This window comes from Ambystoma mexicanum, chromosome 3q (assembly GCF_040938575.1).
Source record: "Ambystoma mexicanum isolate Mex_15411 chromosome 3q, UKY_AmexF1_1, whole genome shotgun sequence".
Taxonomy (NCBI): Eukaryota; Metazoa; Chordata; class Amphibia; order Caudata; family Ambystomatidae; genus Ambystoma; species Ambystoma mexicanum.
Genome location: NC_090926.1, coordinates 1,204,410,201 through 1,204,435,601, shown reverse-complemented (window position 1 = coordinate 1,204,435,601; position 25,401 = coordinate 1,204,410,201). Strand labels below are relative to the sequence as shown.

The 25,401-nt window shown below is 48.2% G+C and overlaps 1 protein-coding gene across 4 annotated transcripts in view; it reads right to left on the bottom strand.

The window, feature by feature from the left end:
- The window catches only part of LOC138447752 (intercellular adhesion molecule 5-like), a 353,302-nt gene that overhangs the window by 236,118 nt on the left and 91,783 nt on the right, over positions 1-25,401 (bottom strand). For 3 of the 4 annotated variants that reach the window (XM_069604069.1, XM_069604067.1, XM_069604068.1), the window contains exon 3: positions 6,619-6,930. The exons of the other annotated variant lie outside the window; for it this stretch is intronic. In XM_069604069.1, coding sequence (XP_069460170.1) covers positions 6,619-6,930 — 312 coding nt within the window. The remainder of the gene's footprint in view (positions 1-6,618; positions 6,931-25,401) is intronic. 4 annotated transcript variants of the gene reach the window in all.

Genomic DNA, 25,401 nt, shown 5'->3' with positions numbered 1-25,401 from the left:
TGCTGTATGGGAAGAAATGCTGTTAATTAATATATATAATCCTCCTGGTGCAACGCACAGAGACTATATACAAGATGCCCTGCATGATCTCATGAGCAATTGGAAGTTAACTAATGATAAATACTATGTCATTGTGGCTGGGGATCTAAATTGCCGGATTAATTGTGGGGGGGTACTAGTAATAATCAGCTTCTGTCTAATAATAGTCTCTGGAAACAAGCATTCACAGATAGCGAGGGGGAGTGCTGGAGGGGCTTTTTTGATTGCTGGGACCTCAAAATAATTAATGGGCGTACAAGAAGCGATATGCCTGGAAAGCATACGTGGAAAAATGGGAGAAGTGGGAGTACTCTCGATTATATCTTTACCAGTGCTGAGATTACAACTATTGTCCATGACATGGAGGTGCGGGAATGTGAATGGAGTGACCATGACCCCTTGATACTGAAGCTGGGGTCATGTACCCCCAGGGTGAATGTGGCCAATTTGGGCGATCTCATAACTAACCACTCTTTAAATCGTATCTCCTGGTCGGAGAAAAATGTGTTGAAGGCCTCCAAAGCTTCTGGCGAATGGGGGATCGAACAGTTAAATTTGTTTATGCAGATGTCACCCGATGAAATCGAGAGATGGATTAGCAATTTCTCTGGTTTACACGGTTCTTGTAAAGTACGATCAATGGTGGGGAAGGAGCCTCATGAGGTAATATATGATTGCGCAATTAGAGATAGGAAGCGTAAGCTCAGAGGTGACATTTGTTTTGTTAGAATGGGGGTGCACTCCAGAGAGGTTACAGCCTCCAAAACAAGAAAGTTGAAGGCAGATTATCAAAAATGGCTAAAAACACATGAAAAGGAAATTGGAGAGATGGCAGCATACGGTCAGAACATTATGTAGTAAAAACACCCGCAACATTTGGTCTGTAATAGGGGAGGTGAAAGGGAAGAAGATTTCTAATATGGTGAACCCTATAGGCAGTGCTGAATGGATTGCCCATATGGAATAACAGAATGTGGGGATTAACAATAAGACCTACATCCCGACCTGCTCTAAACCCCTTTACCCCACGTTCTATGTTTCCACTGCGGACCTTCAAGACAGAATTAAGGAATTAAACACCTCTCGAGCTCCAGGCCCGAATGGCCTATCTAATGTAGTGATGAAAAATAACCCTCCGTTCTGGGCCATTCTCCTCAAAATTCTGTTTGACAAAATACTGTACGAGGGGCGTATTCCTTTATCTTGGCAGGCCGCCATCATTATACCAATATTTAAAAAGGGGAACATAACTGAACCAGAGAATTATCAGCTCTTATCTATGTTGGTTTGCTGCTCTCATCCTCAAGGAATTACAAAAATGGACTGAGGGGGCGGTTATACTAGATCAATTCCAAGGGGGCTTCAGAGCCGGTTATTCTACCTCACATAATCTGTTAGTTATGAATGCGTTGAGAAGCAAGGCTCTGGTCCATGCCAACCCGCCACTATATGCTCTTTATGTAGATTTCAGGGCAGCCTTTGACTCTGTAAATCGCTCTCTTTTATGGAACAAACTGAGGAAATTGGGCTGCCCGGAACCTTTGCTATTTTACCTTGAGTTTCTTCACACCAATGATACCGTACAAGTAATGTTAGACAACCAAGGTGCTGTAACTGAACCAATCCCTCAGATGCGAGGGGTAAAGCAGGGATGTGTGACGGCCCCCACTCTTTACAACTTGTTTGTGTCCGACATACCCAAATGTCTGGTTGGAATTAACAACTGTCCCCCTAAGATAGGCACCTGCCATTGTCCCATATTGGCCTATGCGGACGATTTGGTGATCTTGGATCACACTTTCAGTGGGATCAGAAGGTCTGCTAATCAGCTAAGGCGATATGCAGAGAAAAATGAACTGATCATTAACAACAATAAAACCAACCTATTATTATATATCGCTGGTAAAGTAGCTAGGCCTCGCATGACGGTGGGTCTGATTGAAATTGAATATACTTTTACATACAAATACCTAGGTGTTGAATTTGACCACAAAGGAAATTACCTCAAATGTATCCAGGAGCGCAGAACAAAAGATGCCCAACTTACAGCACTAATTGAACAATGTGGTTTTTCAATATGGGCAGCACGTCAGTTGTATATTCAATGCTTGGCATCTATGGTCACATATAGTTTAGACCCCCTGATTAATATGAATCTAGGATGGCTACAACTTGTGGAGGGTAAGTTCTGGAGAAAAATTCTCGGCCTTCCTAAATGTATCCCTATGGCCATAATTAGGTTAGAGCTAGGTATTTCATCCCTTAAGGCCATGGTCTTAAAGAAAAGGATGGAATTTTACATCAGGTTTAACAACAGACCTACAAACAGGCTCCTCATGACCATCAAAGAGGATACTGAGGCGGGTAGACAGGTAAAACTAGAAACCCAGATTAACACTGTGTTCGAAGAAATCAATTGGTCACCTGAGTGGGGCAGGGATAATGAATATCTGTTTACCAGCAGCCTCAATTGGTCCGATGGGCAGTTGCTTCACCACTAATGGGGCAATCGCCTATTCTGAATTTTGAGATTCACCACTACCAGCAGAAGTAATTAGACCACACACCAAGGGGTGTCAGTCATTAGCCCTGAAGAAAGTGGTCCCAATTACCTCAATACCACTGAAACCGGTCGGCTTCCTTGTGACTAGATTTGAACAATAACGGATCAGAGAAATCCTTCACTCAAGTCATATTTTTTGATCCCAACACGGAAAGGGATCGTATAAATTTTACTAAAACAGTAGATTCGGAGTCTTCACCAAGAAATACATCTCCGAATCGAAAGAAATAGGAGTTGTTTTTGACTACCTCTGGTCCACACACTCCAAATGATGTTTTTTAACAAATATGACTTATGAAACAGTTTCATGAAGTCTACCTCTCGACTTATATGATTTTCTTAGTAGCTGAGAGATATTAGATCAACACCTCTAATTTTTTAATAAAGGTTGCATTCCAAAGAAGCAAAATAAAATTGTTAAGTTTTATTTGGGAAACAACATATTATGAGAAAATTCTAGAAGGATAAAGAAAAAACAGGAACTCAATACTGTGGAGTGAATCACCCACAAGAAAAAGCAATACTCGAATAGAATGTACTCAAACTAATTTGTGATATGATGATAGGGAAGATTTGAGCTACAGATCCCCCAACCAGCTTCCAATATTGTGGATACTTTTTAAACATCCATAACCAGCCGTGGCGCAGAGTGGTGCAGCAACCTTGCAGCAGCACCAGTTACGCCCCCCAACCCGCCCTGTGCACCAAAAACATCTGCACAAATCCCCTACATGGCGCAAAGGCCAGTGGACCAGTATACAGCCCTTCAACAATGAAATCATGCTAAAAATCCCACTCAGCCCTCACGCGACAACCCAATTGCGTGTAAAACTCCCTGCGAACCCCTCGGAATATGCATACCCCGCTTGCGTAAGCCCAATCACATGTAAAACTCCCTGCTCACCCCTCGGAATACACGTACCACGCTGGCACCAGCCCAATCTCATGTAAAACTCCCAGCGCACCCCTCGGAATACACGTACCCCGCTTGCGCCAGCCCAGTCGCGTGTAAAACTCCCTGCGCACCCCTCGGAATATGCATACCCCACTAACGCCAGCCCAATCGCGTGTAAAACTCCCCGCGCACCCCTCGGCATACACGTACCCCACTCATGCCAGCCCAATCGCATGTAAAACTCCCCGCACCACTCGGAATAGGCTTCCCCCCGCTGACGCCAGCCCAATCGCGTGTAAAACTCCAAGCGCACCCCTCGGAATACGCGTAACTCGCTTTCGCCAGCTCAATTGCGTTTGAAACTCCCTGCGCACCCCTAGTAAAACTCCCTGCGCACCCCTTGGAATATGAATACCCCACTCGCGCCAGCCCAATCACGTGTAAAACTCCCTGCGCACCCCTCGGAATACGCGTACCCCGCTCACGCCAGCCCAATCGCATGTAAAACTCCCTGCACAACCCTCAGAATGCATGTACCCTGCTCGCGCCAGCCCAATCGCGTGTAAAACTCCCTGCGCACCCCTCGGAATACGCGTAACCCGCTCGCAACAGCCCAATTCCGTGTGAAACTCCCAGCGCAGCCCTCAGAATACGCGTAACCCGCTCGTACCAGCGCAATTGCGTGTAAAACTCCCCGCACACCCCTCGAAATATGCGTACCGCGCTCAAGCCAGCCCAATCGTATGTAAAAGTCCCTGCGCACCCCTCGGAATATGCGTATCCCGCTCGCGCCAGCCCAATCGCGTGGAAAATGTCCCCCCTTTGGTGTGGGCTGGCTGCGGGTCATGTCAAGGGTGTTGGGTGGTCCCCTGTGGTGTGGGCTGCCTGCAGGGAGTGCACGTGGCTCCTCACCATGCGGGTGCACGATTCAGGGGGTACGCAAGTGCGCTTTTCACACGATTTGGCTGGCGCGAGTGCGGTACATGTATTCCGGGGTACGCAAGTGCGCTTTTCATGCGATTTGGCTCTGGGGTGGACCCTCTCCCCCTCCCCAGGCCCCACAGGCCACCCATCACCCCTGACCATGCCCTGCAGGCAGCCCATCACCCCTGACCATGACCCGCAGGCAGCTCATCACCCCTGACTATGCCCGCAGGCAGCCCACACCATATGGTACCACCCAACACCCCTGGCCATGCCCCGCAGGCAGCCCATCACCCCTGACTATGCCCTGCAGGCAGCCCATCACCCCTGACCATGACCCGCAGGCAGCCCATCACCCCTGACTATGCCCGCAGGCAGCCCACACCATAGGGGACCACCCAACACCCCTGGCCATGCCCCGCAGGCAGCCCATCACCCCTGGCTATGCCCCCCAGGCATGCCAACACCACAGGGAACCACCCAACACCCCTGGCCATGCCCCGCAGGCAGCCCATCACCCCTGACCAGGCCCGGCAGGCATCCCACACCACAGGGGACCACCCAACACCCCTGGCCATGCCCCACAGGCAGCCCATTACCCCGGACCATGCCCCGCAGGCAGCCCATCACCCCTGACCATGTTCCGCAGGCAGCCCATTACCCCTGACCATGACCCGCAGGCAGCCCACATGGCACCATGCACATGCAAGCCCCGACTCATATCCTTGCAACGCTATCTCGTGGCCTATTTCTCTAGTGGGTTGTCTTTATTTTGGAGTGTGTGTAAAAGGGACTTGCCTTCACATCTATACCATACCATTTAACAAATTCACCAGATAAAACTGCTGCACTCTGTAGTGATTTTGTCTGAATCGGGCATGGAACTCATTAGGATGGCTTGTTAGGTCTTGCTACCTACTTAGGCTACACATTTGGAGAACCCGGTTTCTCCTGATCAAAACATAAAAGGACTTTTTCCATAGTTTTCCACTGCACTCCTGCCACGCTGTATACCCCCTACCCCACAAGGGACAGATAACACCAGAGTGCCCTGAAGATGAAGTAGGACGTGTATGACAAAGGACAAGGGGCTATCGGGCGATGGAGTGGGACTACAAAAAGAGGGGTGAAATGTACCCGCAGTTCTCTGCATTCATACGTATGTGAGCATTTAAATGGGAACCTGGCCAGCTAAATTCTAAAGACAGCACAGCCTTCCGAGCAAGGGGTTTGTACACATAGGCAGTATATCCAGGACACTTACTGGCCTTATGAGTAATCTGCCAATTCGTTTACCTAAATACTCTTATTTTAATCTAATTTTCCCCAATTGACCAATATTCCAGTGGTCTCTAAATCCAATCCTTGAGTACCGCCCAGGAGATTTTCAGAATAACCAATCACTATGTAAATAACTTCAATTTAGATACACCTTTATTTAAATATATTTTGTGTGGATATCCTGAAAACATGGAGTGGATTTGGTTCTTCGAGACTAAACTTGGAAACCCTCTAACCACAGTCTGGATCCTTCGAAAATCACTCTTCCATGTGCCTCATTTAATTTATAGGTCTGATAAAATAGGAAGCTACAGGGCATGGGGACTGTACGAAATTACACTGAAAGCAGAACTGTTAGTTATACAAATTAAGCGAACCAGAATAAAGTCTGTCAAAAGGGATTCCAAAATGATAACATTTTTTAATGCTTTTCAGAATTTGTGTGTATTTGAAGGAAACCTCACAACCAGAAGGGCTTGGTGTACAGGAAATGTGTAAGATTTCCCAAAAGACTGGAAGGGTTGAGTCAAAGGGCCTCATTACGAGGTGGGCGGAATGGGTTTAACGGCACCGGTAATGGTCAGATCAGACGTCCTTTGCGGGTCCCGCAAGGGGACCAGGGAGCTAATAACGGGCCAATTATTAACTGGCCCGTTATTAGCTCCCTCCCCATTCCTATTGAGCCCTATGGGGGCTCGAATGGGAATGGGGATGGGTATTTTGAATGAGGAATTACCGGGTCCTCCAAGATTGGAATAGCCCAGTAATTCCTCATTCAAGGAACCCAGACCCGGTTTTGGAGGCAGCCATGGCGCTAATAGCACCACAGCTACCTCCAAACTCGTAATGAGTCCCAAGGTCAGCTGCATGTCAGGTGGGAAATGTACAGGTAGAATGGGGAAAGATGCCAACCTACCAAAAGCACGGACATGAATGCTGGAGGATTTCTCGAAGACGCCTGCGTTGGGTCTCAGGTCGAGGCGGGCCAGGCAGGTGTACTCCGCTCTATGGTCCTCGCGTTGTGCAGTGATGCTGCGGGTCATGGTGACGGGGCCATTACCAGTGATGGGGCTGTTGTAGGATTCTGTGTAGAGTATGTCGTTCCCTCTTCTGATGAGTAGGGTGAGATACTTCTTGGGAGCGATGTTCCGTACTCCACAGGTGATGTTGTAGGCACGCCCCACCTCCATCACCTTGGACAAGTCAATACTCACATAGTCAGGGGGCTCTGGAAGACAACCAGAAGAGTTCATTAGGGCATTGTGACTGAATCCTCCTAAAAACCGACCTAAACTCCAATTCCCAGATTCTACATGCCATAATGTACGGTCTAGTGCCTAATCTTTAGGTTCACTACCTTATGTGTTTTTGCGCAAATGAACACATAACAAAATATCAAATAATATCAAAGAATGAGAAACAGTGGTTAGCAGGATAAACTAATGATCATTTTGCACCCTTAGTAGAACGTTCTGTTTCTCTTTGCCAATCCAGAACTAGGATTCCAGACAAATTCAGGCAATATTAACCACTAGGTTCTCGGAATCCTTGTTCCGCACCGGCTGGGTAAAGAGAATAGGGTGACCCGATTGCCAAAATGTAAAATCGTGACCGGCTGCAAAACATAAAAGTAGGATTCTCTATAGGAATCTGACAGTAAACACTTTCCATTTCCAGTCCTGCTGCTGGATATAAACTGTGCACATTTGACTGTGATTGCAAACCTGTTAAAAACGAATGTAGCCCGTGGCCCCATGGTGACCGGCTATTGTGGCTACATGCTTGTCCTCTGAGGGAATACCTAGAAATAAAGACACAGACATCGGGGTAATAAAGGTTTTAATAAATGTGTAGTGTGTTTATTTCTTTATGTGTCCTGTGTGCGCATGTGTTTCTTGGCGTAAACCATCCAGTCTACCTGGAGCTGGATGGAATACTGAAAGAAAAGAAAAAGAAAGGAAAAATAGAAAAGAACTCCCCTGCCCAAGATTGGGCTGGGCAGGGGAGAGAAAAAAAGAATCCAGTGGGATTTGACAAAAAAGACAACTGGAAAGGACAGTTTCAGAACAGAGAAACAGAGAAAGCCTAACCTGGTGGAAACGGGGGGTCGCTGCCTTGAGCACCCACTATGACCCAAATCCATCTTATAGTGAAGGTGTCATGTGTGGAGCATCCCAGATATTGATCCCAGATGGACCGAGCTGATATGCCAGCGGCCTGTCAACCTGCCTGGGGCCAGAACGGACCAGTGATATTCAGGGCCCAGGCAGCGTGTCAGGGTCTGCCTGGGCCTATAAAGAACAGTCCGGCCGGGACTGCGTCTGGGAGCGGCCCAGACCAGAATGCCCGGCCGTGCCCCCAAAAGGCCGCTTCGTGTCCAGTGAGACAGGCCCGTCATTTAAGTTCTCCCGGTCTGCGTATGCAAGGAGCATCCCAGGAGCTGAAGTGGAGAGAGTGCAGTAAAGTCCGCTCCACCCAGGAGGTTGGAGTGGTGAATAATAAGTTTTGGGTTGGCCTCGACGCCCAACCTGGGTGAAGAGGTGGCAGAAGCCCCAGTTTGCTCCGTTGAGTGACCCGGGTGAAGAACAACCTGGGCTGCCCAGCAGATGTCGGGTTCCCACTAAGTATCTTAGCTAGGAGGAAGGTCCGGGTACAGAAGGATTGTGTGAGGCGTAGGAGAGGTGCTGGGTTCAAAGCCTATTGTTGAGTTTGGGATGTTGGACAAGTATTCCTTTTCCTTAACATTCCCTTTGCCAATTCAAGATGATCATGGCCATGCCAGTCAGCAATGATTGGATCAGAAGTTATTGTGAGGTACTTTGGAATCTTGAATAAAATTCTAAACTGCCTTTCATTCCAGCTTTGAGTCAAGAAGGTCACAGCAACCAGAGTTCCTGAGTAAAGTTGAGATAAGCAGAGGAAAAGACTTCTAGAGACTTTAAAAACTGAGGGGGGGTCATTACAAATACTGCGTTCCGGAAATAAGGGTGCCGGAAGGAACGTACGGCACCCTTTCGGGACTGCCGTACTACAACTGTGCCTGCTGGCGCGCTCGCGCACCGCAGGTCTGACCTGCCAGGCGCGTAGGCCCGATAGGCACAGTTGTCATCGAAGCACCGGCACCGTTACTAACGGTGCCGGTGCTTCCAAGTCCCCCTGCCCATGGAGTCCAATCGGACTCCATGGGAATGGGAACTAACATGTTTAGCCTGATATCCCAGGACGCCGAGACTTGTAATGTACCAGTGGCACCGGGATCTCAGGTGGCAGAAAGGGTGTTAGTGTCCGACGGCAATCCCCCGGTAGCACCAGCGGTTACTGCCGGACTTGTAATGGCCCCCTGAGAAGCAAGATTTACCAGACTTCCACTCATGCCAGTAAATTCAGATTAGAGCTGTTTTTCATGTTTGAACAATTTCTTAAAACAATATAGATGTTAAATTGTTGAAAGTTTAAGATTTATTAACCAGTTCATGATAAGAGAAAATGATACTTCGGAAGGTGTTTAATGGAACAGCTTGGTTAAAGTGAATACAAGCAGTAATAAAGTGTGGGGCTGCGCGCCTGAAAAAGAACTGTGTGCAAGGTCCATGTAGTAATAATAATGAAGCTGGAGTACAAGAGTGTGGAGCCCGTTGCGGGCCAGCTAGAAAAAACAGAACCTGTCAAGGTGAGCGCGCGTCCCCAGGAAGTGTTTTTTTCCTTTCAGCTACACGTTTTGTGGACGCTAGTGAGCGCGCTCTCGTGAGCTGTGCATCGCTTTCTCGACCGCAGCCTCTTCAGGAGACGACACGCCGCAGATGCTATAGTGCGCAGATTAACTGAAGCATCGGTTTCAGAGGCGCTCTTCAGCGGAGCGAAGATAATGCGGGTGAGGACGGGGTAGCAGTGCTGGTAGCTTTCCAATCTGACGCCATCAATAAAGTGAGAACATAGCTCTCAACCATTTCTGTTGCAAAGGCGGGTGAAAACACATGATTTTATTTTTGGCGGGTGAGACGCCCATTGAAATGAATGGGCGTGCAGGAGGATTGGCGGGTGAGTCAGCTCTTTACAAGGTGGGTGACACCGGAAAAAGCGTGTGAGTTCAGGGCTATGCGAGAAAAGAACCAGCGTACCATGCATTTGGTAATAGATGTTATGTTCTGGCCGGACAGTGTTGCCCGGCGGACCCGGCGTGGGGCCCTGCAGGGCAGGCCCTCAGCCAGCTAAACAGCGCCAGCATGGCACTGGTAATAAGGCACAGAATACCGGATTCAGTTACTTCCAGGCCTAATGAGCGGGAGGCTGTCCATTCTTTTTATTGATGCAAGTCACGTGGTCAGTGCCACGAGACACAAGCACGAGTCCTGGGAGATACCATGCTCCCAGGGGGGTGACACACCGCACTCCTCTTTTTCCATGGCGAACCAACAAATGACAGACTTCCCTGGACATCAACACTAATTACATTACTAACCTCAACACTTATGATTATAGGTGCGAACAAGAATCACCTACATCTACATTTAGATTATAATATACCCATAGTCAAGGTTGGTGGCACATTGGGGATTTTACCACATTATCAAAGGGCCCTTTATTTACCTGGGTGAGTGTGAAACCTAAAACCACTGAAAAACACCAGTGAGAACTCCTGGCCCCACATAAAGCATGTCCACGCATACGAATGTTCACAGTTTCACATTGCCCATTGACTGGGCCATTTTAAGCAAGTCCATATTTGCAGGCTTCCAGCCTTCATGGGATGTCTACCGAGTCCATTTTACGCACTAGTGGTGTTGCGGGAAACCAATTCATACCTTCACCAGTCTCCGTTCAGGATGGTCACCACAGTTCAGGGGCCGACAAAGCCACTCCTGGTGGAGGCCCAGGAGTCACATCGGCCTAGTCCATATCCAGCGGAGGCAACCAGTGGTAAGATGCTGGTGGCGGAACGACAGGCCACTCCTTACACTTCCCTTTCCACCTGGGGGCTGCTGGCAGGTAGATACAGATGGCATGGTGTCTGTGCCACAGGCCTAGGCGGTCGCACAAGCATTAATGCGAGCTGCAGCCCCCCTTTCCATTCTTCCTTGTTTTTTTCTCCCTTGTAGACAGTCACCACAACTGGGCCCGGGAACTTCAACAAGCCATAAGGCCATTTGCCCACACAGATTGCTTCCCCATACACTGCTGATGCTGCAGTGGCGTTGTTTTCACTTTTGGCCACCTGATCATGTCCTTCCAACTCCACGCGGATGGCCCCAGGTCTACAGAGGGCTTTGCACACTCCCTCCTTCATGCCCAGCGTGGAGCGCTGTTGTGAAGCGCTTCACTTTCCATTTTGCTCCGGAGCCCATCAGCGTTCCATGCCCAGCAGCGCGGGATCAGGATTGCACTGCGGGGCCTCTCTTATGAGAGCTCCGATGTCCACCTTTCCAGCTCACCGCCGGCTTGGCCTGGGATCTACAGGGGGCCAATCGCATGGCACACTTAGGACGCTCACCGCATTCATAGCCCGGGTCTTATCCTTACTCCGACGATGAGCTCATCAGCAGTTCCTTTTTTTTCCTCCAAACTCTGACTCGGAGCACTGCCATAGTCACCGCCTGGTGGCCCGGGTTGTTTGGAGGGTATTTATCCTTTCCTCCACAAGATGGGAGTGCTGCAGCGCAGCTCTCCATAACGCAGCTCAGGCCGCTTAGCTTTCTTCTCCTTCAGGCCGCGGATGCACCGCCAGGCGGCCCGAACCTCCTCGGGCCACCCTCACTCTATTTGCGGGTGACGACACTGCTTCCTCATATTCCTAGCCAACGCTGCTACCTTGCACTGGAGCGGCCACTCGGCAGCCTGCACCATGAGAGGCACGGGGGCCCAGGCCACCTTCATTGTCGTGTGGCGGACACCACACTCCTTCTTTCCTCACAGTGAACACATCGCAACTCAGCATGGGGGCTCTCACTCCTCGTCGCCATTCTTATGTCCTGGCCTGGGGAAACCCAAGCCATGCAAACCAAGACTGGGGACACCCAGCAGACATGGAGACTGCGATCATGTAGTCAGGTTCCAGGTAGGGGTCACCCTGCCTATGTCGGGATCACCCGACATGACATCAATGCTGGGGGCACCCAGCTGACGGCTCCAGTCCGCGAGCACACAGGCTCCTCCATGGCCTGGGTGCACCCAGGCCTACCTTAGAAGACCACGCCGGCATTGCCCAGCAGGGGCACCGGCTCCCATAAGCAGAGTGGTCCAGCAGGGGCTCTACAGGCATGGCAAACAGCAATGAGGGACAGCGTTTGCCCATCAGGCACACTGTCTTGGTGGAGGGCCCTGTAGGGCAGGGATATATTTCCTTTATCTATTTGGTTGTCCATTTGTGTCTTCAGGTCTATTAAGGCAGTTTCTGTAACATGTCTGGGTCTAAACCCTGATTGCCATAGGCCTAGACGATTGTCAGCTTCTAGGTGAGCCTGAATCGGAAGATATGCAGTTTGGTCTAGAATTTTCAGCAAAAAAGGTACAGTAGTAATGGGACGGTAGTTAGTGGCAATGTTTTGGGCCAGGTTGGGTTTTTTCAGTAGATGAAGTACCCTTGCGTCTTTTAGATTAGTTGGGACCGTACAGGTTCTGAAAGAGTTGTTAATGGAGGTGGTTATGAAAAGGGCCAAATCTCTCGCTGCCTCCTGAATGATATTAGGCGGGCAGATGTCTCCCTTGCATCTGGAGGGTTTGAGGCTGGTGATTAGATTTTAAACCTCATTAACCGAGAGGGGAGTGAATTAGAATTGGCTGCAAGGATTTGCTGAGGAGGGCTGAGTTTGGTGTTCTAATGGTTCAGTAGAGATATTAACTTTTTTATTTTCTATTTTGGCTTGGAGCATGAATATTTTTTTGAGAAGGGCGTCTTGTATTTTGGTGCAGCAGATTTTGTCTTTAGTGCAAGTTTCGATGGGTGGTACATGGGTGGTACATGTGATTCATGCTCCCTAAGGATAGTGAATAGTTCCCTAGAGCCGGAATTGGCGTTGGAGATTTTGTTGTTGTAGGTCTCACTTTTGGAATGGAGGTTAGCTTTTAGGAAGGCGTCTTTATTTGAGCTTGTAGGATGGTTTTTCCATGAGGTTTCTGCATGTCTTTTGGAGTCTCGTAGTGATTTTAGACTAGCTGTGAACCACGAGTTCAGGCGCGCCCGAGGCTTGGCTTTGCACATCTTCAAAGGTGCTATTGATTCAGTGGTGTGGCTGAGAGTTCAGTTATATAAATCAACTAGTGTTGATGGGTCGGTGCTAGTGTTACTGTAGTTCAAGATGGGTTTTATTAGAGGCAGTAGATTTTCTACTGTGATATTTTCATTATTTCTGGAAAGGGTGGGTGATGCCAGAACTCTGGTGAGGTTAGGTAGGGTGCTGGCCTGCAGGTTGAATGAGATAAAATGATGGTCCAACCAGGCACATGGAGTGTTAGCGAGAATCGAGGTCTAGGATTCTACCTATGATGTGAGTAGGTATAGAGCTACGGTGGGAGAAACCAAGTTCTGAAATTGAGTTGGCTACAGAAGTGGCGGCCTTATCAGTAGTATCTTGGAAGCCTAGGTTGATGTCCCCCAGCAGCAGGATTTGGGATCCAGGTTTGGTGTCGGCAGAGAGGAGTAATGAGATATCTTCCTCAAATCTGGCTACAGGGCCTGGGGGTCTATACAACAGGTAGATTTTTAGAGTATGTGTATCAGAGAGAGGGAGCTTCATGGATAGAAGTTCAGCTCATGGGAAATGTCCTTTAGACACGGCTCTAAGGCCAAGATGATTTTTAGAGATAACAGCGACTCCTCCGCCTTTGTAGGGTTCTCTGTCTTCTTTGCTAATGGTGTAATTCTCTGGAATGGCTAAGGAGAGAGACGAGCCTCCAGCAGCATGGAGCCAAGTCTCCGTAATGGCTAAGAAGTCTAGGTCGTTAGATGTAATGAGGTCGGCAATGTCTAAGGCATGTGCTGTTAGGGACCTTGCATTGATAAGGGTTCCCTTGATATTCTTGGGCTTGTTGGATGGTGGTACGGTATTGGTTTGGAGGGTCGAGGTGGTAGTAGGTATGATGCGAGGAGATTGTGCGGTCTTAGTCTTATTACGTAGAGGTTTAGAGTATGATTTCTCCCTAGGTAAGTGGAATAGTGGGTGCGGCTGTTGGATTCTAGGTCCTAGTCTCAGGTTCCTTGTTATTGTAGAGCAAGGTTGGTTGGGCACAGATGGTGAGGGGTATCTCTGGATCCATTGGATGGGGCTAAGTGTGTTAGCCAGGTTAGTTTAGGTGGAGACTAGGGTGTTTGGTATAGTACGGTGAACTAGCCATGGAGGCAGAAATTTAATCGGTGCTATAGTGTCCTGATGGGATAGTGACGTGGACATCCTAAGGGAGATGCTCCACTTGCTAGGTGCAGAGAAGCAGGTTGTAGGGTCATAGGTTTCTCAATTCTAGTTAAATTACTTGGGTCAGGAGGGAACATGGTGAATAATAAGGCTGTTCTGATTGTGATCCAATAGTGCATAGGAATGGTCTTCTTTATAGGCATGGCTAGCAGGCAGTAAATGGAAGGCTAACGGTTGTTATTAGAGATGGGTCATAAGGCAGCAGTGCCTCCATTATACTAAGAGCATCAGATAATACAATGATACAATGGTCAAAGGTGTGTACTGTTAATATTGGGTAGCCCAGTGACACCTGCGACAAGATACGACAATCAGGCAAATGCTGTGATTCGAGTGGGGTCAATGAGGGCACATGGTGCAGAATGCAACATACAGGTGGCAATATTACACTAGGCATGGCAAATATTACCTTAGGTTCATCAAAAGGGGCATAGGGCAAATAGCATTGAGTGAAAGGTGGTTTGGAGTGATGGTTGGCACCTGAGGCAACAATTAGTAGATATAATCATAATAAATAATAATTTTGCATTTACATAGCATTACGAACCCTCGGGCATCTGAGCACTGCTTATTATTTCCCACGGTGTGTGGTGCTTATTTAATGACCTTGGAAGGATGAATGGCTGAGCTTGGGATTCGAACCTGTGTCAACAGGCTCTGCACAGATGTTAAAGCGCGTTCTACTCGCTGTGCTATGTATAGGTACTGGGGCAGTTGCGTGATAAAGGTGCATAGAGTAGGCGGGCGCCGATCTCAGACGGGTCCACTGGCTGGTCGGGCCGAACGTGCGAAGATTCCAAGTCTCAATAGGTCGGTGCTCAGGTCTGAGTGGGTGGTAGGCTCAATATGATCGGACTGGTGGTATATTGGAAGGAGGTAGTGGTAGGAGATAGTCAATTGTGGCAGGGGAATGAACGTATGCACACCAATGATAAAAGTGGACTTGGCGCTAGTGGCGAAAGGTCAGGTTTCCATCTATTATGGGGCGATACCCATAGGTATGGCAGAGGCAGTTAGGGATACTATGTATATTTCAGTGGGAGATAGACAAGGTGCAGAAGTTTTCCAACTTCCGTTTGGATGAAAGGGACGTGGCCCATGAACCCGTGGTCACCACGGACAGCCACAGGCATGGCCTTGTGTGTGGGCCTTCGGTGGGGGGCCGGCGTTCACCTGCCGGCTCCCAATTGAGTGAAATAAACAGTAACTTGTGGCCAATCACGGCTGTTACCACAGACAAAGGGAAGTAGGCACTTGGATGTGTAGAGGCAGTGCAGCCATTTTGGAATAATCTTTTACCATTGCAGCAATGTGGGCATGGAGGTAGAGCAGTCGATGTACAGCGGTACTGCTTGTTTAGTATAATTTGCAATAAAGCGACGGCCAGCAGCATAAAAGTAGAGCTTGCTGAACGCGACTCCAATCGTGTAAATATTTTGCTAGTATATCTTCTCAATCAAGCGGATGCTCTGTGAGTAGCCCCGGTGGGCTTACCTTTCAGGCAGATGATGCTGGGGGCCATCTGAGGGTCTCACTGGAGGCAGCGAATCGGTGCCCACAGCTTCCATGTGGGGTGTATTCAGTTGGGAGGAATTCAACTATCCGCAGGGGGAAGGTGCACTCGCCTGAGCTTTTTTTGAAGTTTCATAATGAAAATAAACAATGGGAGATCAACCACCATAAATGTGTGGGGCTAATCCGCACACATTTTCTTCTGCTCACCGCACAACAAACACAAAGTCATGTATACTACGGAGGGACACAGGCTACAAGCACAGTCCTCCATGTCATATTTAGCTGGAATGTGACAGCCACGGTTACATCAAAGCATCTCAGGAAGGGGGAAGGCAACACCGCCCTCCGGCCATGGCTAGCCTAATTAAAATATCAAAGGCTCCATGGATCCGCCCTCTCTATTGTCTTGGTTCTGCTGGTGGCACCGCTTTACCCCAGCTCGAGTAGTCATGCCAATAAACAGCAGATTAATGCAACACAAATTACTCGTACCCACACTGGCAATATTAATTGCACTATTAATGATAGCTCTATCACCAACTACAAATAGCCATCAGTATATCCACTACGGCAAAAAGATGACAACAGCTTCTCACCTCCCTAAACCCTCCAAAATCTGCTCCCAGGGCTCATTTATCCAGCTAGGACCAGGCCTATCACGCCTATTCTGCCCTAGACATTACCCCTTACCTTGCCCTATACCACTCCTTCCCACAACTCCAGCATTCACCTCAACAGCATTAACCACCCACACAACACGCACGTCCAAGCCCGTACTAGGCATAGCCCACCGCCTCCGACTCACCTCCAGAACTCATACCTCAAACCCTCACACTAAATCTATACTAGGAACACCAAGAACCATCAGGCTATCCTCCCGCACCTTCAAGAACACCACCTCTCACAATACCTCCAGAGATACCCTCAGTCACCAACTGGTGAATGCCCAAATAATTAACAGGCCGAGTGATCAGATACAGGCCAAATCCACACCTAGTACCAAACACCAAACCACCCACAACCACACACTTTATCAACCCCCCATTCCCTACCACTACAGACTACTCCTCCCAGCTGCCCACCACCTAACCCCAAACTACTAAAAGGTGCCCTACTCAACGTTAGATCACTAGGCGCACACGCCATAGACACCCATGACCTGATCCTCAAACACAAATTAGACTTTATCGCAATAGTTGAAACCTGGCTCCATGCAGCATCAGGCCCATTGTTCACATTAGCTATACCTTCCGAATACTAGATACTCAGAGCAGATCGACAGGAAACTAGCGGTGGCGGAGTCGCTATCATTTTCAAAACATCTCTCAAATTCAGAGAATGTAAGACAGAAACATTACCCTAATAGTGTATAGAACTCCCAGTATCAGCAACAACCCAGACATTGTACTGCCCCACTCATCAAACCCAGCACTAAATGCATCCTTCTAGGAGATATCAATTTGGGTTTTAATGACCAACTCGATTACAGAGCTACATCCTTCCATAATGCTTTTCTAGAAACGCAATTCAAGCAAATTGTCAATGCCCCAACCCACATAAAAGGACGTATCCTTGATTGGATCCTAACACTCAACATTACAGCCCTCCTGCAAGACATCATGGAACTCTCTTGGACAGATCACTCCCTCATCAGATTTGAAATCATCACAATGAAGGACCCCACTCACCTCCACACTTCCCACCATTATGAGAAATGCTAGGAAACCCACCCCAGAAAACCTTACGCCACTACTAAACAAACTATTAAACACCCAACCATCCTCCCTGCATAACCCAGATGAAATCTTGGCACATTACAACTCCTGCCTCAAGCTATCCATTGATGAAATAGCACCACTCAGATCCAAATGCCCGTAAACACAAGCACAACAATTCCTGGTTCAACAATGACCATATTGAATTAAGAAGGAAAAAAAGAGCCCTAGAACACTTATTTAGAAAAAATTCCCACCATGAAACAAAAAAAGATTTACAACGAATCTCCAAACTATACAAGAAGGAAGTATATATAAAGCGAACTCCCTTAATACACGTATCGCTAATGCCTCCTCGGACAGTAGGGAACTATTCGCCATTATTAAAGAACTGGAAACTCCCCTCCAACCTCCCAGTACATGGTAGTAAATAAAGCATGGTACTCTACCATCCAAGACGCATTAGCCGCCAAAATTAGCACACTGCAAAACAAAATTGAATCACAAAGGAAAATACTAGGTACCTCCACTAAGATAACTCCACCGGCACCTACCATCCCCACTAATAATCCACCTGAATTCCATTTCGCACCAGTAACTACATGTCACTCGCCGTCCTGTTTGGCGTTTTTATCCGCGTTGGCGGTTACGCGCTGGTAGGACGTGCGGAGGTTCCGCTACGTGATTTTCTGTTACGCACCCTGCGGTCTAGTGGTTTTTCAACATGGCGCCGCTGGCGAGTATTTCTTTCTTTCTCTCCCAGCGATCGCCGCGTTGCAACCCCACTTCATTGCGCTAGCTCGCTTCCTTTGGGTTAACACGCTAGTTTTCCAGCCTCGACCGCTTCGGTCTCTTCTCTCTACCTTCGGTCCGCCTGCCTTGGACTGCCTCTCCGCCTCTCTACTTTCCTGCCTTACCTCCTCTCCCTACCCTCTTGTTTTGTTTCTCTCTCTCGGATTGCCGTCCTCCGCGTCCATTCCGCCCTTTCTGCCTTACCTTCGGCTGCACTTTCTATCTGCGGCCCTAGTTTACAGTTGGAGTTTCTCTCCCGGCTGGTTCTCCAGTGCCTTCCTTCCACTCCGGGTTCTTCTCTACGTTGGAGCTCCGTCTTCACCTGTTTTCAGCAGCTTCCTGCCACAAGAACGCCATTACCACTCCTGGCTCCGGATCCCCTCCAGCCGCCACACTCCTTGAAGGGTTTTTTCTGCCTTAATTGGCTTTTTCCCTTCGCTTTGTCTGGACTCGGGAAGGGGGCCCCAGGTTTGCTATACTTTAGCGTTCACTGTGGCTTCCTCTCGAGACAGATACATTCTACATAAAAAGGAGAAGGATTATCTATCTCACCGACAACTGCAACTGGAGGATTTTGAATCAGGTGAGGAGAGTGGGGAGGAACGGGAATTAGCGGAATCTTCCATTTCGGACAGATTGCAACGCCAACCAGAAGAAATGTCGGCAGAAGATCAAATACAAGAACTATGGAAGGCTGTCCAGGGATTATCCCAAGAGTTACAAAATGTGAAGGCAGAGAATGTGGTCTTGAAACAGATGATTACTGCCCGTGAACCTCAATCCCCAGAACTCCCCGTTATGGCTCTTTCGGCTGGGAAGTTCGATGGAACTCCTAAAAAAGTAAAGGAATTTTTGGAGGCCTGTTTAGTATATTTCACTTTCAGGCCCCGGCTTTTTGCTACCGACCAGACTAAGATCGGATTCATGATATCTAACATGACCGGCAATGCCCTGGCATGGGCTACTCCGCTGGTTACCGGATCTAATCCCATCCTACATGATTTTGCGGGTTTTCAGACCCTGTTGCAGCAAACCTTTGAGAGACCCGAACTGACCTACACTGCCTGCGAAGACCTGCTGGATATCCGTCAAGGGTCATCGGATGTTCTATCGTACATTTCAGAATTCAAGAGATTGGCTTCGGGTGCTGGGTGGTCTGAACAGGCACAATTTGCCATATTCCGGCGAGGCCTCAAGGAAGAAATCAAAGACGAACTCGCCAGATCTACCAGACAACCTTCTTTTTCTGATTTACTTTCCGCAGCCTTACAGATTGAATATAGACTGCAGGAGCGACGGTCAGAACGCCGTAAACAACGAACTACTGATCATATTTCTGATTCCGCCCCGTCCTCTATCTCCTCCTCTCCTTCCCACACCTCAGATGAACCCATGCAGATTGGATCTACAAGAGGACCTCTTTCTACTGCAGAAAGAAGAAGAAGGAAGGAAAAGGGTCTATGTGCCTATTGTGGGTCGGATCAACATCTCCTGAAGGAATGTTCTGTTCTTCCTCAGAAACGTCAGGGAAACGGTTTCCCTCGGCGCCAGTAGGGACCTGGTTCCGAGGGGCTTCGGACTCATTCACCAGTCCCTATGTTTCTCTCTCAATTTCGGCTCCTTACATCCCCGAGGATTCCAGGCTTATGGTTCTACCCGTTACTATCAAGTTCAACGGCAGAGCGGTTGAGTGCCTCGCGCTTCTGGACTGCGGGGCCGCCGGAAATTTTGTCGACGTCATCTGGACAAAAAGAATGGGTCTTCGCACCTTACCTCGTAAAGAAGATCAAAAGGTTGAAGGGGTCGATGGTTCTCCTCTTTCTTCAGGACCCATAACTCACACCACTGAAGATCTATCGGTGACCATATTTCAACATACCGAGACTATCCGGTTCGACATTATTCGAGCTGCCCATTTTCCGGTTATTCTTGGCATCACATGGCTCAGGAAGCATAATCCCCATGTCAATTGGGCGGATAACCAACTACAGTTTTGTTCCTCCTATTGCAAACTCAACTGTTTTTCTGACGACGGTCTTCCTCAGGTTGTTACGGGGTCTACTACACAGCTGTCTGGGGTTCATGCTCTACCCCTATACTGTTCCCCATACTTGGAGGTGTTTGTCGAGAAAAAACCAGCGACTTTACCTCCCCATAGACCAGAAGATTGTACCATAGACTTAGAACCAAATGCATTGGTTCCCTTCTGTAGGATGTTCTCTTTAACTCAAGCAGAAAGAAAGGTTCTAAGAGATTATCTTGATGCCAATGTTCAGAATGGGCTCATTCAATCTTCTAAATCTCCTGCCGGAGCTTCTTTGTTCTTTGTTAAAAAGAGGGACTCTACTGACTTGCGTCCTTGTATCGATTACCGGGGTCTCAACAAGGTTACCATCCGGGATCGGTATCCTATGCCTTTAATTCATGAGATCATCGAAGCTGTTCAAGGCGCACATTGGTTCACTAAATTAGACCTCAGAAACGCTTATCATCTGTTACGCATCGCCAAAGGAGACGAATGGAAGACCGCTTTTCGCACTCCTTTTGGCTTATTTGAGTACCGCGTCATGCCTTTTGGTTTGGTTAATGCTCCTGCTGTTTTTCAACGGTTTATGGATCGGATGTTTTCAGACTTATTGTCTGTCTCCATGATCATATACCTGGACGACATTCTGATATTTTCCGGCACTCTAGAGGATCACAAAATTCATGTACAAAGGGTTCTGGGAAGACTTAAAGACAACCAACTTCTTGTCAAACCAGAGAAATGTATTTTTGCGGCTACCTCAGTGCCCTATTTAGGGTATCACCTTTCTGAAAGAGGTATCGCCATGGATCCCAGCAAAGTATCAGCTATTCTGGACTGGCCTTCTCCTACTTCGATCAAGGAGGTCCAAAGGTTTCTAGGACTCTCTAATTTCTATCGCTCATTCATCTCAAACTTTTCTGAAGTTGTTCTCCCTATTACTTCTTTACTCAAGAAGACCAACAATCCCTTTAGCTGGACTTCGGAAGCAGAACAGAGCTTTCACAATCTCAAGAACCTCTTTTGTACTGCTCCCATTTTGCGCCATCCCGACCAGAATAGACAGTTCCTTGTCGAAACTGATGCCTCGGCCATGGCCATTGGAGCGGTGCTGCTACAAGTTTTCGAGGAACGAGAGCACCCCATTTGCTACCTATCCAAGACGTTGAATCCCAGCCAACTCAACTACTCCGTACTGGAAAAAGAATTGCTGGCCATAAAACAAGCTTGTGAGACCTGGCGACATCTATTGATGGGAGCAAGGCAGACCGTTATCATCAGAACGGACCATAAGAATCTCAAGGTCCTTCAGAATATGGAATGTGTCAACTCCAGGCAGGCTCGCTGGGCATATTTCTTTGCTCAATACGATCTGCAAATTACCTACTTGCCTGGTTCAAACAATACTCTTGCGGATGCTCTCTCTCGGAAGGGTCCCATAGGCGAAGAAAAAAGACATACCCCAGAGCCGATGTTCCACAGGAATAGGATCTTAACAGTTGCTAAAACCTTTTTGGAAGAGGTTCGTGCTGGTGTTGCTTCGGAAGGGATTGTTCCACTACTCAGAGGAGAGAGATCCTACAGCAAGAAGGAGGGTCTGCTATTCCTCCACCACCGCTTATACATACCTTCCGGTCCACTACGTCTGAAGATCATAAACTGGTGTCATGATTCACTCACTGCAGGTCATCGAGGGAAGCTTAATACTACTGAATCTGTCGCTCGTTCTTTTTTTTGGCCGGAACTCAAAAAGGATGTAGAGGATTACATACTCAGTTGTCCGGTTTGTGCCATGACGAAGTCCATCACTGGCAAACCCTTGGGTCTTCTCACCCAACCTGAGGTACCCTCTCGCCCTTGGGGCTTGCTTTCTACGGATTTCATTGTGGAACTTCCTGTTTCCAACTCCTGCTCATGTATTATGGTTACAGTTGACACCATGACTAAATTGGCTCACTTTTCCCCATTGCCTGGTCTTCCCACCGCTACCGAGATGGCTGAGGTTTTCGCCCAGGATATCTTCCGTCTCCATGGTCTTCCTGACAAGATCATCTCGGATCGTGGCAGCCAATTCATTTCTAAGTTTTGGAAGGCTCTTTGTTCTCGTCTTGGTATGGAACGTGCTCTGTCGTCTGGGTTCCACCCTCAGACCAACGGTCAAACTGAGCGTCTTAACGCCACATTGGAACAGTACCTTAGGTGCTACAGCAATCGTCTTCAGGACAATTGGGTATCTTTGCTCCCTACGGCAGAGTTTACTTATAATAACTCATTTCATACAGCCATTGGACTCTCTCCTTTCTTTTGCACCTATGGAGTACACCCAAGATCTCTTCTTCCCTACATTCCGTCGCCCACCAATTCCCCGACGGCTGAAGAGGTACTGCAGTCTATTTCTGATGCACACGTCACTGCCAAAAGATGTTTGGAAAAGAGTCGTCAATACAACAAAACCCAAGCGGACAAACATCGTAGGCCTTGCCCTGAATGGAAGGAAGGGGACAAGGTCTGGTTGTCCACCAGGTTCTTGCCGCGATGGGTTCACCCTTCCAAACTCTCTCCTCGCTTTTTGGGTCCTTTTCCCATACTTTCCAAAATAAATCCTGTTTCCTTTCGACTTAAACTACCTTCTTACCTCCACCGCATTCATCCTGTCTTCCATGCCTCTCTTCTCAAGCCTTTCATTCCGGACGTCCACCAGAGAGCTGTTCCCGATCAGCCCTTTCCTCAGGTGGATTCCTCCATGGAATATGAAGTATCTGCTTTACGCGACTCCCGCCACTACCGTGGTCAGTTGGAGTATTTGGTGTCCTGGAAGGGTTACCCTAGGTCGGAGGACTCGTGGGAACCAGCTTCCAACATTCATGCCCCTCGGTTGTTGGCTCAATTTCATGCCCGTTTCCCCTTTAAGCCGGGGGTCCTACGCTCTAGGAGGGGGCATACTGTCACTCGCCGTCCTGTTTGGCGTTTGTATCCGCGTTGGCGGTTACGCGCTGGTAGGACGTGCGGAGGTTCCGCTACGTGATTTTCTGTTACGCACCCTGCGGTCTAGTGGTTTTTCAACATGGCGCCGCTGGCGAGTATTTCTTTCTTTCTCTCCCAGCGATCGCCGCGTTGCAACCCCACTTCATTGCGCTAGCTCGCTTCCTTTGGGTTAACACGCTAGTTTTCCAGCCTCGACCGCTTCGGTCTCTTCTCTCTACCTTCGGTCCGCCTGCCTTGGACTGCCTCTCCGCCTCTCTACTTTCCTGCCTTACCTCCTCTCCCTACCCTCTTGTTTTGTTTCTCTCTCTCGGATTGCCGTCCTCCGCGTCCATTCCGCCCTTTCTGCCTTACCTTCGGCTGCACTTTCTATCTGCGGCCCTAGTTTACAGTTGGAGTTTCTCTCCCGGCTGGTTCTCCAGTGCCTTCCTTCCACTCCGGGTTCTTCTCTACGTTGGAGCTCCGTCTTCACCTGTTTTCAGCAGCTTCCTGCCACAAGAACGCCATTACCACTCCTGGCTCCGGATCCCCTCCAGCCGCCACACTCCTTGAAGGGTTTTTTCTGCCTTAATTGGCTTTTTCCCTTCGCTTTGTCTGGACTCGGGAAGGGGGCCCCAGGTTTGCTATACTTTAGCGTTCACTGTGGCTTCCTCTCGAGACAGATACATTCTACATAAAAAGGAGAAGGATTATCTATCTCACCGACAACTGCAACTGGAGGATTTTGAATCAGGTGAGGAGAGTGGGGAGGAACGGGAATTAGCGGAATCTTCCATTTCGGACACTACAGAACAAGTACAAAAAACTATAGCGTCACTCAAACCTTCAAACTGCAAAGGAGATAACTTCCCTGCCAAACTAGTCAAGGACTGCGCCCCCTCATTTAATGCCAACTCCATCATTTCCAACATCAAAGAAGTGTGGGTTACCCCACTAGACCACACTAGACCCACCATTCATACAAACTATAGTCCCATCACCACAGTCCCTTTCCTCATGAAAATTATAGATAAAATTGCATACACTCAAGTCCAAGCCCATCTTGAAAGCAAACATCTACTAGGAGAGAGACGGTCAGGATTCCGCCCTGGACATAGCACCGAAACAGCACTGCTGGAGCTAAAAAACAAAATGGATGCGGTCAGGGATTCACAAAAATGATGTTTCTTGTTACTTCTTGACCTGTTCACGGCATTTGATTTAGTAGGTCATAATAAACTATGCCAAACACTAGAAAACAATTTTCACTTCTCCAAGGAAGCCACCACCTGGATCAAATGATTTCTGTCAGCTCGCACCTCCAGGGAAGCCATAGGTGACACAGCAGCTGATCCTATTCCAGTACCACTAGGAGTTCCCCTTGGATCCTGCCCCTCCCCAACGCTTTACAACGTATATAGCAAATTACTCTTTGCAGCCCTAGATGCAATAGGAGTAATCTATACCAACTTCGCCGACGATACACAAATACTTATCCCCATCTCAGGCAATCTAGAACAAGACACTATCAATGTGAATAAAATCTACACCATCATCCAGAACTGGATGGCAGCCAACAGCCTATGCCTAAATGGAGAAAAAACAGAGATCCTTATAGTAGGTTCTCCTAACCGACTAGCTAATATTCACCCTCATTATAAAAACATTGTCATTGACAATACCCCGATCCCTATCCTAAACCAATTGAAAACCCTAGGGGTCTACCTAGGTTCCAGTCTCACTATGAACAAACACATCACCGCCCTTGCCTCATACACTGCATATACCACTAACCTTATATCGCTGAGCCGCCCATTTTTCACGCATCAAAATTGCATCACATTAGCAAGAGCCCTTATCCTAACCAAAATAGACTACTGCAATATACTTCTATTAGGCACCTCCAAGAAAAAATCAATAAAATGCAACTACTGCAGAACAAAGCCCTACGATCAGCTCTACGCATAAAAAAGGAGCATATATCGCACCCAGGAGAGAGGCACACTGGCTACCCATCCAAGCGAGGATACTTCACAAAACGCTTATACTCACACACAAATGTGTTACAGGACACGCCCCCACCTACCTTAACAAATGCCTAAACTGTAAAGATACAACCAGGAGCTTGAGATCCACTGCCAATGTACTTCTTCACATACCGCATTTCAAAAACACTAGAACTGGTAACTCTAGCTTCCCTATAGCAGCCCCCAGAATCTGGAACTCATTGCCAGCCAAGATCATCAATGAGCCATCCCTGTCCAAGTTAAAGGAACTACTCAAAA